Here is an 18291-nt window from a genome sequence, read left to right on the forward strand (position 1 = left end):
TGTAATCTTTCACCGGAATGGGCATGAAGTAGCTTCCATGAAGCAGCTCCACATATTTTCGGGATAGATGTTTTTATCTTGTATTCTGCCCAGATACTTGGGCAGGGTGGTGAGTGTTAAGTTGAGGATTTTGTACTGTGTGTGGATGAATAAGAACATGCAGAATCCTTGTTGTTGACACTAATGGTAACAAGATTCTTGAAAGTGATGGTTTTCTACTGCTCTGTGGACAACTTCACAAGAAAAAGAATCCTCTTTTGGATCATACCCTGCTTCCTAAAATGCTTCTTGAATTGTTCCTTTTTGTAGATTACCGGGAAGGTCTCTGTGTGTCATGGAAAACATTTTTTAAAAAACTAATTAAAAGTGTTTGGGGAAGGGAATTCTGTCTCAGTGAATTCAGCGATGACAAATGTAACATGCTTACTGATTGTATCTTCCTAGAAATTATTACTTTGAACTTAACCAGTGTAATGCCTGTTGCTTTGAATAACATAAGGTGGAAGATGGAATGAAAGTCCAGGCAGTTATCATTGGATGGGCATGCATGCTCTTGTGCTTGGTTTCGTACACTGCTGCCTTCTCTCACGGTGCAAGTCTTTCTGCCTGTGCTGACATGACACCCAAACATATAAGAGCTCAGCTTCAGAACCCATGGAACAACTACATCACTATCCACACCAATATGTCCTCCTACTTTCCAGGTGATAAGGTTCCAGGTAAGAAGTATCAACTAACTTGGCAGTGCTGCTTAGGCCCTCTCAGAGAATGAGAGGGGCTTAGGCCACTTTGAGTTTAGAGGACTCAGGCCCCCCGACATATCTCACTTCTCATCCACGGGGTCATACTAAAACCAAAAGAATATATGAAAATAAACATTTGAGACATTTATTTATTAACAATTAAGTCATTATACCAATAGCATGTATTTTAAAAATTTAACTTTAATTGTGAGTTTCCACTGCAAGCAAAACTCTTCATTTTAGGTATGCTTTTCTGGTTTTGTGGGCAAAGTTCTTTATAATTGAAGACAAATCTAATTTATGTGCAATATTACTGTTAATGTTAAGCATTGTGAGCCCATTTAAATGCTCTTGTCCCATTGTAGAACTATGATCGTTCTTTACTTGTTTTAACATGTTGAATGTGCATTCACCTGAAGCCACTGATGCAGGAAGACTGACAAAAATACGTAATGCAGTTCTGATATTAGGAAACATGGTCGACAGGTCGAGATCGAATATTTCTTGAAGCAGTTCTTTTGGCTTGCAGTCCAATATAAAGTTAATGGAATGTATAAGTTTCAGGAAGATAACCTCATCACAGAGATCTCTTGAAATTTCGTTGTGCCTTTGTTGAAACTGTTCAGCTGCTGAATATAGATCTTCATCACTTAGTTCTCTGAACTCCCAAAGGAATCCAAGAGGGTACAAATTTGTTGCAGTGACTCAAATTGATGTCCAGACCAGACCAGATTTGATGGAGTCAATACTAACAAAAAAAATTGACTTGATAGTGCCTTTCTTCATCAGATTGAGATGTTAGGCTGCAATTGGTGGAAAACTCAGATGAAATGTCAATACCCTGTCCTGGATTGTGTCCCATTGATCATGAATCTTTTGAATATCTTTAAGAAGTCATTCAGTGTTATCCCTCTCAACATCTAATGTAGCATTGCATGCTAAATTACAAGAATAGTTTTGTGGATGATTTTTAGCAGCTTCATCCACATGGCAGACATTAAAATGCATTCAAATTTAGACGTGTACTTCTGAATTGATTTAAGCTCAGTGTGAGCCTGTGCTGTGAGAGTAAGAGATTCAAGCTCACTTAAAGCCTCTCTCTCTGAGTTCAAATGCTGTGCAACTGGTTTAACGCCATCAATTCATGCCGACCGTCTTGTCCACATTCTGTGCTGTTTCAGAATTTCTCACTTTCAAGGACTGCTACTGAAGAGGTTGTACAACTGCTGGATTGTTTCAAAGTATGTGATTGCTTTCTTGCATGATTCAGTGCAATCAATGCCAACAAGATTTAGTGTGTGGTTGCCACAACTGAAGAGAATACAGTTTGGATTTTGCTCAAGAAGGACTGCTTCTACTCCACTGTACTTCCCAGATATGTTGGATTCATTGTCATAGGCTTGGTCAATGCAGGCTTGAAAATTTAATTTGAAGCTTTCCAGAAATTCTAATGTATGAGCAGCGATTTCTTTTCCAGTTTTATTCATAAAATTATTGAACAAAATGAATCGTTCTTCAATTGGAACCAAAGTTGTCTGTTCTTTATGAAAACAGTCTGGAGTTGCATCAATAATAATTGAGAAGTACTTCACATGTTGTATCTCTTCAAGAACTGTTGTTTGCACAAATGTCCCACACAGCTCAATAAATTCGTTTTGTATTCTGGTAGACAGATAATGGACTTGCATTCATGAACACGCTTAGCATGGCCTGATAAAAGTGGGTCATACTTGCTAAGAAGCTCAAGAATACCAAGAAAGTTTCTGTTTGTAGGTTCACTGACACATTGACAGGAACCAAACAAAGCCAGTCCTCATTCAGAAAGAAAAATAATTACTTTCCATATACACTCAAAGAGGTTTTTTTTTCTTCCAGATATCAGTTTCTGTATTTATTTCACTTGGGAGTAAGTTTTCAATTGAACTGTCAGCTAGTGCTGTTCTGCTAGCTGATTTCCATGTAACATTATCTTTCTGTGATACTGAAGTTGCATGTGCAGGTGTTTGATCTTTAAACTTCCTCCAACCTCTAGTGATGCTCCAACGAGATGAATCAGACAGTACTAATGCATTTGAAGTATTACTATTAAAAAAGAACCAGGGTACATCGTAAAGCATGATTTTCATCATCTTTCGGTATAGTACTTGGAATCTAAAAACAACTAACTTTGAGAAACTACTGCATTTGAGCAACATTGTTCTTATCGAGAAGTCCAATATCAGGTTCTGATGCCGCTGTGTCCTGTACTAGTCATAAGTTCTTGCTCTTGCTGCGCAGCATCTCCGAGGTCCTGATTTTCTGCCTGCACAGTCTCTAAATCGAGCATAGATTCTTCATCTATTGCTACTGTTGGCATTTCTGTATCTTGATTAATGACCTCCTCATATTGAGGCAGTGGCATTGAAATGTCATTTTTGGGTACAACGTTTTCATCATCAGAACTGGAAGTGTCACTGTCAGTATGGTCATATTCTAATGGCTGAGGCATCTTTTCTATGAGATGATATTATTGGTTTTAAACTCTTAACTGTTGCTTCACTCTATTGCTTTCACCGGCTCTTACTTGCACCACTTTCAAATCTTGGCTTCATGTTTATAAAGAAATTCTTTTAAAACACAGTAACACACAATAAATTCATTCGCTAAAGGCTATTGGTTATACAAAATTTTAATTGTAAATACTTTTCAATTAATATTATATAATAATGGTTTGGAGATGTTATTTACTTATAGCCCTTATAGCCTTATTTCAAAGTCTTGAAATTTTGTCTGCTAACATGTTCCTGTCATTAAATTCCTCTAATAACTGGTGCGTTATTATGAATATGAACACAGGGCGGTTGCCAGATTAGCTATAAAGTTTATTAAACAAGTAGAATTAATAGTTTATTATCACAAAAAAGCTTTTAAAGGTGAATCTAAAACTAAATAAAGAGGTAGCTTACAGCTGAGCCTGATATATTATTGTCTATGAAGACACATAAGAAAAATCAGGAATATGAAAATCTCCTATGCAGAGATAAACATCTAATTTAAAGGTTAAACTCACCCGCAGACCAAGAAAAATCACTTCCCAGTAACAGAATTAATTATGACTTTCAAAACCTCTAAACTGTGCAAAGACTGTAAACAGCATTTCATAACATAGAATCACTAACCACAGAAGCTACTCTAGTCATGCAGATGAACTCAGATGTGACTGAAAATTTGGCAAAGGGCCAAAGTCCCACGATGGTTTAAATCTTTTTTGCGGGTGTATATATAGCTTCTTTTGTTGTTTCCGTTATAACTGCAAGGTGTATAATAAATGGAAGTGTCTTGGTAGAAAAATGTCAAACTTTGAGGCCCCTTTCTCTCCTGAGGCCCGGGGCCAAATGGCCCTCCTGGCTCCTCTTCTGATAAGGAATGGTGCTTCTAGTAGTTCTCCCCTGTTGTAGGTCAAGGCCAGAAATGCAAATCATGGCAACAGGATTCTGAATACTGTATACTAGCAGGGAAGTTTTCTAGTCTACATTATTGACTCATAAGGAGTAATTATTTAAGAGGAAACTCACATATATAATATATATATGATAGCTAATCTCAGGTAAGACGTTTGTCTTTGAGTGATGAAAAGAGAGATAATCTACGCCTGGAAATGCCATGAATGAGTTATAGCCTCTCTCCTCATACGGAATACATGTAATTACAGACAGCAACCTTCATTTACGGTATGTATATAAAATACGCATTCTTTTTTTCTCATCGTCCATCAAGCCTGAAAGGATTATATTCTGCAATCAGTGATACCTAGGTAAATTCAGAGAATGAAACTGTACATTTCAATAGAGTCGTCTTCAGATTTTCACCAGGTAGCAGATGCTGAGCCCATGGCAACCCACACTGAAGTCAGTCAGGACCATAGAGCCAATGGGAGAGTCTCACACAGAGAATTATAAAAGCACCCTAAGTATTTAAAATGGCAAATGAAGAAGAATCTGACCTGTAAATGTATTCACCATCCTGCCTACCCACCCACATACTCATTCCTATTCAAAAGATCAGTTCTTAAACAGAAATGGACCCCACACTCCTTTGAGTAACAAGACAGTTTAATTCTTAAGAACATAAGAAAGGCTATACTGGGTCTGACGAAAGGGCCATCTACCCCAGTATCCCATCTGCCAACAGTGGCCAATACCACATACCCAAGAGGGAGGGAACATAAAAGGTAATCCTCACATGATCTCTCCCCTGTCACTTATTTATAGACAAACAGAGGCTAGGGACACCATCCCTACCCATCCTGGCTAATAGCCATTGATGGACCTAACCTCCATGAATCTATCTAGCTCTTTTTTGAACCCTGTTAAAGTGTTAGCCTTCATCATATCCTCTGACAAGGAGTTCCACAGGTTGACTGTGCGCTAAGTGAAGAAAAACTTCCTTATGCATGTTTTAAACCTGATGCCTATTAATTTCATTTGGTGACCCCTAGTTCTTTTATTGTGGGAATAAGTAAATAACTTACTTAATCACTTTTTCCATACCTGTCATGATTTTATAGACCTCTATCATATCCCCCCTTAGTCTCCTCTTTTCTAAGATGAAAAGCCCAAGTCTTTTTAATCTCTCTTCATATGGGACCCGTTCCAAACCCCTAATCATTTTGTTGCCCTTTTCTGAATCTTTTCCAATGCCAATATATCTTTTTTGAGATGAGGCGACCACATCTGTACTCAGTATTCAAGATGTGGGCATACCATGGTTTTATATAGAGGCAATAAGATATTTGCTGTCTTATTCTTTATTCCCTTTTTAATGACTCCTAACATTCTATTTGCTTTTTTGACTGCCGCAGAACACTGAATGGACGTTTTCAGAGAACTATCCGCAATGACTCCAAGATTTTTTTCTTGAGTAGCTGTAGCCAAATTAGTCCCCATCATATTGTATATATAGTTGGGATTATGTTTTCCAATGTACATTACTTTACATTTATCAACATTACATTTCATTTGCCATTTTGTTAGGGTATGTCTACACTGCATTCCTCTTTCAAGAGAGGAATGCAAATGCAGCTGAGCGAAATTGCAAATGAAATGCGGATTTGGGACCCCACTAGTTACCTCTCGCCACTCGGAAAACTTACCATTTATTCCTACCTTTTGTTTACTGTCTTTTAATCAGTTATCAGTTCAGGAAAGGACTTCCCCTCTTATCCCATGACAACTTACTTTACTTAAGAGCCTTTGGTGAGGGACCTTGTCAAACGCTTTCTGGAACTCTAAGTATACTATATCCACTGGATCCCCCTTGTCCACATGTTTGTTGACCCCCTCAAAGAACTCTAGCAGATTAGTAAGGCATGGTTTCCCTTTACAGAAATCATGTTTACTTTCCCCTGACAAATTATATTCATCCATGTGTATGACAATTTTATTCTTTACTATAGTTTCAACTAATTTGCCTGGTACTGATGTTAGACTTACTGGTCTGTAATTGCCAGGATCACTTCTAGAGCCCGTTTCAAATATTGGTGTCATATTAGCTTTCTTCCAATCATTAGGTACGGAAGCCAATTTAAAGGATAGATTACAAAGCACAATTAATCGTTCCACAATTTCCCATTTGAGTTCTTTCAGAACTCTTGGGTGAATGTCATCTAGTCCTGGTGACTTGTTACCATTAAGTTTATCAATTTGTTCCAAAATCTCCTCTAAAGACACCTCAATCTGGGACAATTCCTCAGATTTGTCACGTAAAAAGAATAGCTCAGGTTTGGGAATCTCCACAATATCCTCAGCTGTGAAGACCAAAGCAAAGAATTCATTTAGCTTCTCCACTATGACTTTATCATCTTTGAGTGCTCCTTTAGCATCTCGATTGTCCACGGGCCTCACTGGTTGGTTAGCCAGCTTCCTGCTTCTGATGTACTTAAAAAACATTTTACTATTACTTTTTGAGTTTTTGGCTAGCTGTTCTTCAAGCTCCTTTTTGGCTTTTCTTATTATATTTTTACACTTAATTTGACAAAGTTTATGCTCCTATTTTCCTCACTAGGATTTAACTTCCATTTTTTAAAAGGTATCTTTTTAACTGTCACTGCTTCTTTTACCTTATACTCTTATACTGGATTTTTTTTATTTATTTCTTTTTGCAAAATCAATCAATATGGTGTGTATACATACATTAATAGTGCATAGATAGCTCTCTTTGTTCTAGTATAAATTGATTAGTAGTTTATAATTTAAAAAAAGACTCAGGTAAAATTTCCACATAACTTTCATACGGAAATAGTAAACATTAAAGAATGTTCTGATATTTTCAGAATACCTAAGGCTGTGTCCAGACTCAGGGGTTTTTTTGAAAAAAGTAGCCTTTTTTCGAAAAAACTTCACCTGCGTCTAGACTGCAGCTGTGTTCTTTCGAAATTAAATCAAAAGAACGCGGCTTTTCTTTCGACGGCGGTAAACCTCATTGCACGAGGAAGAACGCCTTCTTTCGAAAGTTCCTCTTTCGAAAGAAGGCGTTCTTGAATGTAAATAGGGCTTCTTCGAAAGAGAGCATCCAGACTCACTGGGTGCTTTCTTTCGAAAAAGCAAGCCGCTTTTTCGAAAGTTCCGCGTGCAGTCTAGACGCTCTCTTTCGAAAGAGGCTTGCAGTCTAGACATAGCCTAAGAGAGAGAGAGAAGCAAAGTGGCAAACTTGGTTCCCTACAGATTCCTCCTCAGTTCACCAATTTCAATGAAACTTCTATTGCAAATGATTCATGTCAGAAATGCAAGTGGATGACTTGGACAAATTGTTTTTTGTACAATGGTTTGTTTTGCAGTGACAGTGAGGAGCACTCGTGATTTCATGGGCTTTTTGCTTCAAGCTCGCAGAGTATCTAATGATCAAGTTGCTGGCACTTTTGTTTTCATTCCTCTGGGTTCCAAACTGCTGACTTGTTTTGAAGATGGCGATACTGTAACCCATTCTGACAAGTCACTGAAGAGAAATCTGTCATTTGTGTGGAAGGCACCTGCCCAGCCCATTGGAGACATCAAGTTTTTGTAAGTATATATGATTCCTAACTCTAGTTCATATCTAGGGAAAGGAGTTCCTTGCTGTCCTTATAGTTTGTTTGCCATGTTAAATGAGGGAAGCGGCAGGGTAGTGGTGTGATATTGCTTGAAATTCATGTAATCTTGGAGTAATTTCTCAGCTGCTGTAAATTGTCATAGATTTATTGTCTTCAATGGCAGTTTACAGCAGCTGAGGATCTGCTCCTTTGTATTTACATGGTCAGCCTTCTACTAAAACAAATTTGCAGATGAAAACTGACAGCTTAAACACTTTGAGAATCAGTAGCCCTGTATCTGATTTCCCTCCTGTAAAAGGTTAACCATAAACACAACTGTTCACAGAATGATTATTGTGCTGCATCAAATAGTAATGGAGAGAGAACCAGATATCTAAGCTAAGATAATATAGCTAGGTTTAGGCTCAATATACGTTATCGGTTACATTAATACATATTGCATCTAGAAATACAGTCTTTAAAAGAATGTTACGGTTGCGAAGTGAAACACTCCAGAATTAGCAAATGGCAAATGACCCGGGACTGCCACTGGTGTTTAATTGCTGTGTACCCACACCCATAGAAACTCACAACTGTGGGAAAGTGGCGTTTAATAGTTACAGACCTTTCTTCCCCATCCCCAGGCTTGCCTTTGCCCTCCTCTGGCAGAAACACATCATGGAAAATTTTAGCCTGAATGATTAAAATCTGGCAGTATTCTAAGCAACTGAATAGAGGAGCTTTTTTAAGAGAGAGTTTCCGGAAGTCTCAGTTATAGGCAGTGCTACCAACCCTGTAATAATACCATTGTTATAAAAATTAAATAGATGAGTCTTTTTAATCAGTGAATCCCACTTGCCTCCTGGCCAATGGAAGCAGAGCTAGTCAGTTTCCCAAATTTACTTTTGTTAAAATTTGAAATTAATGTTTTATTTTCGCCTTCATTTTTTCACCAGCCCTAATGATAAGTGAACCTTTACATAGCATTTTCTCTAGAGTATCTAGTGTGATTTGTTTTTAACATTAATAGTGTACACGGTGGGCTAATCTATTAATATTTTTGCACTGGTTGTTTTTAGTTGTGTGTTTTTAAATCTGTTTGATTAGCTAAATGTTATGATGCTTTAGTAATGCATAAGGTGACTAAATTCTTGCATAACATTATTTTTAACAGTTTATCGGTAGTCCAGTCATATTTTGTTTACTGGGTAAGGATAGAATCTGCTATTGTGTCCCAGCCAATCCAAAACAGAACACCTGCAGGTAATAGCAAGAAGTCCAGCATTATAATACCAACACCATTGCAGAAACCTACTGTTCTAAAAGAAACAGTTACAGCAAGCAAAGGTATGTGTTATTTTACTGACAGCTTAGTTCCAGTAGAATATTTTTCTGGCATATTATGTCATCCTGCTAATACAGGTGACAAGATAACCTCAGGGTTCACTTAACATTAGTTACTGGGGCCTGAACCTATGAGGAGAGTCTTGAAGTGGGGGCACTCCTCACCATTCAGTGCTTTAGTGTGAATGAGGGCAGTGATATACAGTTTAAACCGTAAGATTTTATCATGAGTGCTTCTATAGTTGGTGTTTTACTCTAGACACACATGATTAGATAAAAGCTGAGTTTCTCATGCAAACAAAAACAATTTCTAGCCCTTACAGCTGCAAAGAACAGCAACAAACATGACCCGAGTGCATGTTATATACTCAAATGAAAAAAAAAGTATCCAAAATGTACTTTATCTCAAAATTTTAAGCCAGTCTCATGATTTTGGAGGCTTGACTCGTGTTTTTTGAATGTTTGGGCATGGCATTATTGTTTAAATAAGGGAGAATCCTATATTTATTGTCAGTGTTCACATGCCTCAGCTGTGTATATTGGACAAAAGGCAAGTCATATATCGCTTCTCTCAGTTTGGAGTGAGTTGGTCTTTTTTCAAAGTAAATGTATGTCTAGGTAGAATAGGTCACTATTTTATCATTGCTTTAGCAGCCTCAGGTGACTGAAATACCTTCCTCCGAAGATGGAACAAACCATGAATATAGACTTTTAAAAAAGGAGCCTTGTTTCTGAAAATATTGAGCATGGCACTGTGACATTAATTTAATTATTTTATCCAAACTTAATTTGGGGAGGGCTTTTATTGGTTTACCTTCCAGTTTCCATGGGATGCCTAGATTTCTACTTTAGCTTTGTGCTACAGAAATCAAAGTTATTAGTAGTATCCGAATACAGATAACGTATTAATTTCATTACAAAACAGGGTTTGAAACATACACTACAGTGGAAAGTACACTTGTCCTCTTTTTGTATTTCTTAAGGTTCCACTTCACCCAACAGTGTTACTGATTTTACTCAGCCTGCAGAAGTTATGCCTACCAGGCCGACTAGAATTGCAGTGACACATATATTGGACCCTGTTTCTGGAAGCAGACAAGACCCAGAGCAACTTGATAATGGAAAGCAACAATCTGAGACCTCTGTGGACTCAGTAGCCTTGAGGGTCAGCAGCAGACATGGAGGAGGACAAGCCAAAAGAAGCAGCTCCTACCATGATCAAAGGCTGGAGCCATCACTTGAGTTTCAAGAGCTGGACGTGGTGAACATCTTGCGAAGTTTCATTTTACCAGATTATACCTCCAGCCCCAGCACGCATGATGGGTACTGTGTGAAGAGTGGATATAATGTATTGAATATGAATACAACATTTCTCCAAAAGTTACGGAAGGAGTAAATTAATGGGTGTTTGGATGCTGAGATTTTGAAAATTACTCAGCCCCTTTTAGGGTGGGTGTGATGTAAAATTACGACAATGGGACACTACAGGTTGAACCTCTCTAGTCCAGAACTTTTTGGTCCGGAAACATGTCAACTGGAATGATTTTAGTTAGCTGGATGTCCACTTTTCATGGGTGTGGCCAAGGTTTCCACAGTCCCATGAAGTTTGTTTACAGCCACCAGTCATAGCTCTCAGTGTTCTGTGCTGTTGTTTCGCTTTAATTTATCCCTAAATGTCCTCTAGCAGCCTAGTAAGCAGTTGACATGTTGGTGATGCTGCTAGACAATATTGACCTCCCCTCACCGGAAAATTCTCTCGTTCGTAAATGGTCAGGTGCCAAGGGTGCCGGATTAGAGAGGTTCAACCTGTATTGAAATAGAACTGAGGAGAAGGTACACAAACACTAGTAATAGTACAATACAAATATGGAGATGGACAGACTAGACTGAAGAGTGTTTAGACTTACATTCTAAAGATGTAATCAAAATCAATCAAGTAATAGCTATATTTTTCTAAAAAACATAATCAAGGAAATGGTGAATTTAGCAGGGCTATCCTTCCATCGTTCGGGAGAAGGAAAAGGAGAACTGAACATAGTTGATTGCAGAAGTTTGTATTCAATGGGATTTGGGCAGGATTGGGTCCAATATTATGGGGAGAGGGGATTGATAAATTCGGCCTTGAATGTTCTGCATTATCTTATCAGTAGTGCATTTGAGTTGGATTGCATTACTGCTGTCCGCATGGGTGCCTCTCAGCATAATGAATGTGTATCTCATGGGCTATTCTAGTACGTAACATTTTTAATAAAGTACAGACTGGATTTTTTTTCATTGCAATTAGTATAGATACACAAAATATATTAAACCTATCTTTCTTTTTCCAATATTTTAGGCTACCAGCCATCTTAAGCACTTCCACATCACAGCTGTGTTTGACATGTAAGGAAGATATTCAGGTAAGAACTGTGTGGGATGTTTGTTCTGTTTTCTATTGTTGGGGTTTCCCTGAGGCCTCTTCAGTTCCCTAAGAACTCCAATCTGTACTTCAGTTAGTTATCAGTCTTGTGTTTCACCTTCTTTTATCAGCATATAATCAAATTACATTTGAGTTGATCAGTCTAGGGGTTGGGTACAGGGTATGCCCCATGTCCAAAGTTACACAGAAACCCGATTCCTTTATGTGCACTTACACATTACATTACATCACGATTTGGGACTTGCATTGTTTCTTTGTAGGAACCAATCCCTGTATAGCATGCTCTGCCCATGCTCTGACTTACTCTTTACCTCATCTTATGTTCTAGATTTATCTGATCCTTTGTAAGCAGTTCCCTGGGCATTTTCCCTTATTTTAGCTGGTATAGATGTTTTGTTTCCAGTCTGCTGACCCCTTTACCTCCCTAATCCCATCTCCCAAAAAATGAGGCCTCAGCCATGTCCAATTACTCGTATCAAACTGGGCCTACATCTGCCCCAAAGTAAAATGATTGGAAGCAGGTGGAAGTTTTAGGAGTAGACGACAATAAAATCTTTTGCATCTTAACAGCAACATGTGTTCTCTATATGCCACATCTGTTACTAAAGCTATTTTAACACTGTTAAAGTTTTGAATGTTTTCATGGGGACTGATTTTTGTGTCTCGCTATCAATAGAGCCTTTATGACTATGCGTTCAACTGTAAAATGAAAAAAACCCTTTTCTGATGCATAGAAATGACACGATTTTAAAGTGCAAAAATGTGAGATATTTTTGGGTTAGAAGCCTGCATAGATTGCCACCGGGCATCTGGGAGTCTCCTGTTTCTAGCCCTGAAATGCTGGTAGATACAGTATTAAACCTGTCAGCATCTAGCACTTAATATTGTCTGTTCTGAGTCTCATGCAGTTTTTTTCTTTTGGCGAGAAATTCTACTATATAAATATATAAATGAAAGAAAGACGCAAGCTTGTACCAAAGCCCCACAACCAAGCATGCCCCCAACATGGGAAAAATTCAGAACTGAATCTGCTTAGCTATTTTACCACTGAGCATTACTTGTGTCTTCACTACACATCACTTCTCTGTGATCTTTTCTTACAGAAATGGATGGGTTTACTGATGTGTTTTCCTGCTTAGCCTGAAACCCTTTCTAGTTTCCTCCCACTGTAAATAATTACTTCAAAACACATGCATGGTCCAGCTCATTAAGCCACATAACATATAGCACATGTACAGCAATTTACTATTCCTTTGAACTCTGAAATAAAAATAAATCATTATATATTATGTGCTCACATAAATATATCAGGAAATACAGTAAGCTAAATAGGCACTTCTACATGGGAATGTAGCACTACTGAACAGACAAGCATAGCTTGGCTTTGTTTAGCCAATTATTCCCCCGCATCTGTTTTTTAGCTGGGGTACTTTGCATTGAAGCATTTCAGGTCATTCTCTCTCTCTCTCTCTCCTTCAGTATCTGGTTGCATTAGTTGCTGTTCTGGGCTGTACCTCTTATAGGGCAGTAAACACCCTGAAATCCTCTTATGCCTGCATGAGTTATAGAGACCCAGGAAATGGGGCAAATTCAGTTATTGCATACATTGGTGTAAAATAGGATCAACTCTGTTGAAGTCAAAGCATTTGCTCTACTGTAAAAGCACTGTAGGTGAAACTGGATTTTAACCCATTGGCTACATCTAGACTGGCATGATTTTCTGCAAATGCTTTTAACAGAAAATTTTTCTGTTAAAAGCATTTGCGGAAAAGAGTGTCTAGATTGTCATGGACGCTTTTCTGCAAAAGCACTTTTTGCGGAAAAGTGTCCATGCCAATCTAGACGCGATTTTATGCAAGAAAGCCCCGATCGCCATTTTTGCAATCGGGGCTTTTTTGCGCAAAACAATACCGCATTGTCTACACTGGCCCTCTTGTGCAAAGCATTTGCGCAGGAGGGCTTTTGCCCGAACGGGAGCAGCAGAACAATTTCGCAAGAAGCACTGATTTCAGACAGTAGGAAGTCAGTGTTCTTGTGGAAATTCAAGCGGCCAGTGTAGACAGCTGGCAAGTTTTTCCGCAAAAGCAGGTGCTTTTGCGGAAAAACTTGCCAGTCTAGACACAGCCATGGTGTTTATGGGTATCTGAATATCTGCATTTACCAGACAGCTGGGGTCACTTTAGACCTCCCAGCTTCAACTTGTTCCTTTGGGGCAGGCCCAGCATTCTCCTTTAGAAGCTGGGGGGGAATGCAATGCTGCTGCTGCCTGATGCAGCATTTCCTTTGTTTTGTGCCTGCCACTTCCTGCTGTCATCCCTGGTGGGGCTGTGGTTTAGGGGAGGCAGCAAGCAAGCAGCAGGGAGAAGGGCTGATTTTAGGTACAGCATTTGCCCCACCCCATCCAAATAGCAGCATGTTTCCTCCTCTCCCTTGTGTTTCAGAGATGGTAGGATTTGGGGAGAAACACTGAGAATAAAGGGGGGGGGGGAGAGAGTGTGTGTGTGTGGGGGGGGGGTGTTGGGTTGGAGAAGGGTTTGGGATTGGAGAGAGGGTCTGTATTGGGGGTTTGGATAAGCTAGGAGTTATAGGCAGTGGATGAACACGAGGAGTCCTGTATGAATGGGGGTGGGGGTACAGGTGAAGGCAGAGTCTAAACTGAGGCAACTGGATCCATGCGGGAGAAGCAGCAGGGGCTGTAGGAATGAACTGACAGACTTGGAGAAGTATGAACTGGGAAAATGAAGGCCTAAAGAGATCAATGGGGGGGGGAGAGGGGGGAGAGGTGACTGGAGCAATGGCTTGGTAGGGGGCAAGCTGGAGATTAACTAGGAAGGGGAGAGATGATTGGGAGAAAGAGGAGAAAGAAGAACTGCAGGGAAATAGAAGCCTGATGAGGAGAGAGTGACTGCAAACCTGGATGGGAACTAGGGCAGGAGCTGGATAGAGAGAGCAGATTCAAGAGGTGGGCGAGGGGAATAGAGAGCTATGTGAGAGGAGTCCTATGCAGAATACAGTGAATGGGAGCAACACGAGACAATGAAGACCAAAGTCTAAGGAGGTGGGAGGATGCCATAAGGAGAGAGAAACATGGGAACCCAGAGAGTCAAGGGAGAAAACAAATGAGAACTATTTAGGAGAATCCAGGAAAGATGCGAGAGAGAGCTGTGAGCTACTGGAAGAACAGGTGCAGCGGAGTCAAAGGCAACACAATGTGGAACACTAGGGCAAAGGGAAGAGAGGAAAGGAAAGGAGAAAAAAAATGAAAGAAAAGGCAGACTGAGAACATAAGAGAAAATAATTTTACAAATCAGAAAGAAAAGGCCACAATCCAAAATGGAAGGAGAGAAACAAAGGGTGAAATAATAGAGGTAGGAATCTGCAGAAAAAGATACGCTCTCAGGTTAGTTAATTATAGTAGTTAATAGTTAGTTGGAGTCCCTGCATCCCATAGTATTTTCCAGGTAGATAACCCTTTTTGAATTTGGGGAAACGGACTGGGATTGCTGTTCTCAGCAGCTATGCTGTTCTGACACTGCTGGCTAGCTAGTCTAGATTCTGCAGTTTATTCATTGAAATTCTATACATTTCTACGCTCACGTTCGCCTTCCTAAGTGGTAGCTCTCCCACAGAATGAGCTATTGCTGCCTATCCCCTACCTGGCCTCACAGCTCACCAGGCCTCCTGCCAGACTGGCTACCCAGCAAACCTTTTAAACAAGCACTAATGACATCAGAGGCCCCAGAGCTCTCCTGGTGTAATTGATGATGTGCTAAAGAGCCTGCTGGGCTGTTCAGGTTGCATAGATGCTACTAAGGGCCTGATGCAAATCCAACAAAGCCAGTAAAATGATACCCATAGACTATAGTGATAGAAATGTAGCCGTGTTAGTCTGGGGTAGCTGAAGCAAAATGCAGGACAATGTAGCACTTTAAAGACTAACAAGATGGTTTATTAGATGATGAGTTTTCGTGGGCCAGACCCACTTCCTCAGATCAAATAGTGGAAGAAAATAGTCACAACCATATATACCAAAGGATACAATTAAAAAAAATGAACACATATGAACACATATGTGATTTGTCCTTTTCATATGTGTTCATTTTTTTAAATTGAACCTTTTGGTATATATGGTTGTGACTATTTTCTTCCACTATTTGATCTGAGGAAGTGGGTCTGGCCCACGAAAGCTCATCATCTAATAAACCATCGTGTTAGTCTTTAAAGTGCTACATTGTCCTGCATTTTGCATAGACTATACTGGTTCTGGAGCAGGCCCCAGCTGTGCTATATGAAGATAAGAATTCAGTGCAGGCCTCAAATTCATTTCTTTCAGGGGCACCTCTAAAATCCTCAGATTGCCTTTGCAGCCAGTCTTAATTAAGGTCTGTAGTGAAGTGTAGGCTAATGGCTTGCATGGGTCTCGTTCTGTGACTGCTACAAAAAGAAGGAACTAAGAAAAGAGAGAGTTAACAAAATACTGATTCACATTGTATGGGGCGTTCAGCACCATTTACAGGTGGCAGTTTTCCAGCTGACAATGTGGCGTGGGAAAGCAGGCAGATTTTTGGCTAGGCTTGGTTTATTGAACTTTACAATCCTCTGGGGCCCTTTCTTTGTATGCAAATAAAAGCAAAGAGGAATGTAAACTAAATTCTTCTGCAACTCCCCTGCTCCAGAGCCCCCAAAAGTGAATGGGCATCTTTCTGATGAGGTGGCAGCATGATCCAGGCATTAGTGAAGTGTCATGTCACTAAGTGTCATGTCTGTGACTGCAGGACTGGGGAGAGGTGCTGGAAGCTAGCGTCACCAACTGAAGTCCTATATGCGGAGACTGGCACCTTGATGGGGTAAGCTTCCTGCTCTACCCTACCATTGTGCTTCTACTTTGAACAATGGGACCAACTTAGAGTATCTATTCCTTCTATCCAGGGATGAGACAGCAAGCAAGGTTGACGGCTGCATCTATTAAGGAACTCTGTGGAATGCACCAACTCATTCCACAAATGTCAATAAACGACCATTAGCTATTGTTCTTGGTTATTCCCAACGAAGTGGTTTTGAACCAGTGACAAGCAGGAAAAAGAGCCAATTAAATCCCATAAGCTGTTTAGACTCTCATCCGATATTTTGTCACCTTTTTGCTTTTAAGGAGGTTGCTGTGAACTCCAGCCAGGAGATGACAAAGCCTGTGTTGCATGCTACAGCTTCACTCTCCACCCAGCTTTGGTACACTGACCTGCTTGCAGTTCCAGAGACAGTGTCACAGCACAGAGATGGGGAAGCTGACTTGGAGGTCTCCAGCAGTTTAGCATCAGCTTCGAAGCAGCTGGCAGAAAGACAGTCGGTGACACAGAAGGCTTCAGCAAACTTCTTACTGCAGTCAGAACATGCAGTTTCTGGAGAGCAACAGGAAGAGAACAAAGAGGATGTTGCTGGGAATACACTTCCATGGGTGACCAGACCCAAACCTGATGCTGCTCCTCCTGGGAAAGGAGGAGAACATCACAGAAGAGGGACACAATTCTTAGCAGCGCAACTCGGCATTCTCCTTGGCTGCACAGCTGCCCTTGGCATGGCCCTGGCTGCTGGACTGCGCTGTATCCATTCCCAGTATTGTCACAAGCGGACAGAAGTGTCTTTTAGTGAACCAGACAATGATGTCATTACAGTGAGAGAGGGTGGGGAGATGATGCACTTCAGGAAGATACGGGAAAACAGCTTTGTGCTGGTGCAGGCTGAGTACAACTGGATCAGCCCATCAGGCAGTGGAAAAAAGGCGGTTATCTAAAAATACCTGCAAATCCCCATTTTTGAAACAACGCTTTATAGATTAGTGTCATATGTAGGGCAGATGGTAAAAATTATGCCTAACATGAATACTGGAAGCTGTTGTAGAGTAGCTCCTATATATAAGTATTTCAGTAAATATATTCCAACTGAGAAATGATGGAATTATGTGCATGTTCTGATCACAGTACAAATGCATGCAACTTAGTTACAGATGTTATGAAAATTACATGTTCTAAATTACAGATGCTATGAAAATATAAGTAGACGTATTGTTTAAAGTGTTACACTTAACGCAATAAATATTGCATACCTACTCATTAACTGCGCTATTGTAGCCATTACATTTCTTTTGTTGCCTTAAGGGATAATCAGAAATAGAAATTCTTCATTTGCACTTCAGTGTCGTCTCTTATTTATTCTCTGCAAAAGTTTCTAGAGTCTATTATTTCTTCCTTCTTTTAGGAAACCGACAATGCTGCTCTTAACCTCAGTTGTCACTTAAAACTTCATCCATTTTGATTGTGTGCAAGATACTTCTCAAATCAGTAAAATATTTGACACTTAAATTCTAGTTCCTGTTCAAAACCACAAAGAAATGACATGTCAGCTGAGAAAATTGATCTGAAGAAGGCAGAGCCTGGCTGACATTATTGAAGTGATCTGAAGGAATGAAACACACAGCTTTGAGGGAGAAACATGCCTCCTTGCAGGTGTAAATGGAAAGAAAGCCTTTCCTGTCCATTTACACCTGATGAGGACATGTTTTTAAGGCTAACAGCCAGAATTTTTTTTCAAAAGTCAAGTCAGTCAGTGTTGCACAAACACATATTGAGTGTCCTCCTCAGGTCTTCTCAGGGAACCCACGCCAGTAAAGCTCAGGTGACAAATTAACAGCATCTTTGTTCTCTGAACTTTAGCAAGACTTTCCTCTGATTCGGACAGTGCAGCGG

General features: G+C 39.8%; 1 protein-coding gene across 1 annotated transcript; it reads left to right on the top strand.

The window, feature by feature from the left end:
• The first annotated feature begins 473 nt into the window (after positions 1 to 473).
• REELD1 (reeler domain containing 1) lies at positions 474 to 17704 on the top strand. Its single transcript, XM_006133849.3, has 6 exons — positions 474 to 719; positions 7558 to 7780; positions 8963 to 9135; positions 10116 to 10455; positions 11468 to 11531; positions 16701 to 17704. Exons 1-6 carry the CDS (start codon positions 512 to 514, stop codon positions 17337 to 17339), a joined length of 1647 nt encoding a protein of 548 aa, XP_006133911.3. The 5' UTR covers positions 474 to 511; the 3' UTR covers positions 17340 to 17704.
• Positions 17705 to 18291: the final 587 nt, after the last annotated feature.

The sequence above is a fragment of the Pelodiscus sinensis genome, chromosome 5, assembly GCF_049634645.1.
Source record: "Pelodiscus sinensis isolate JC-2024 chromosome 5, ASM4963464v1, whole genome shotgun sequence".
Classification (NCBI taxonomy): domain Eukaryota; kingdom Metazoa; phylum Chordata; order Testudines; family Trionychidae; genus Pelodiscus; species Pelodiscus sinensis.

What these genes read in the sequence shown, in the direction of transcription:
- REELD1 (XM_006133849.3), top strand. Translation starts at nt 512, where the DNA reads ATGAAAGTCCAGGCAGTTATCATTGGATGGGCATGCATGCTCTTGTGC. An exon ending in ATTGGAGACATCAAGTTTTT is followed by an intron (nt 7,781 to 8,962) that starts GTAAGTATATAT and finishes TATTTTTAACAG; the next exon opens with TTTATCGGTAGTCCAGTCAT. An exon ending in AGCCCCAGCACGCATGATGG is followed by an intron (nt 10,456 to 11,467) that starts GTACTGTGTGAA and finishes CCAATATTTTAG; the next exon opens with GCTACCAGCCATCTTAAGCA.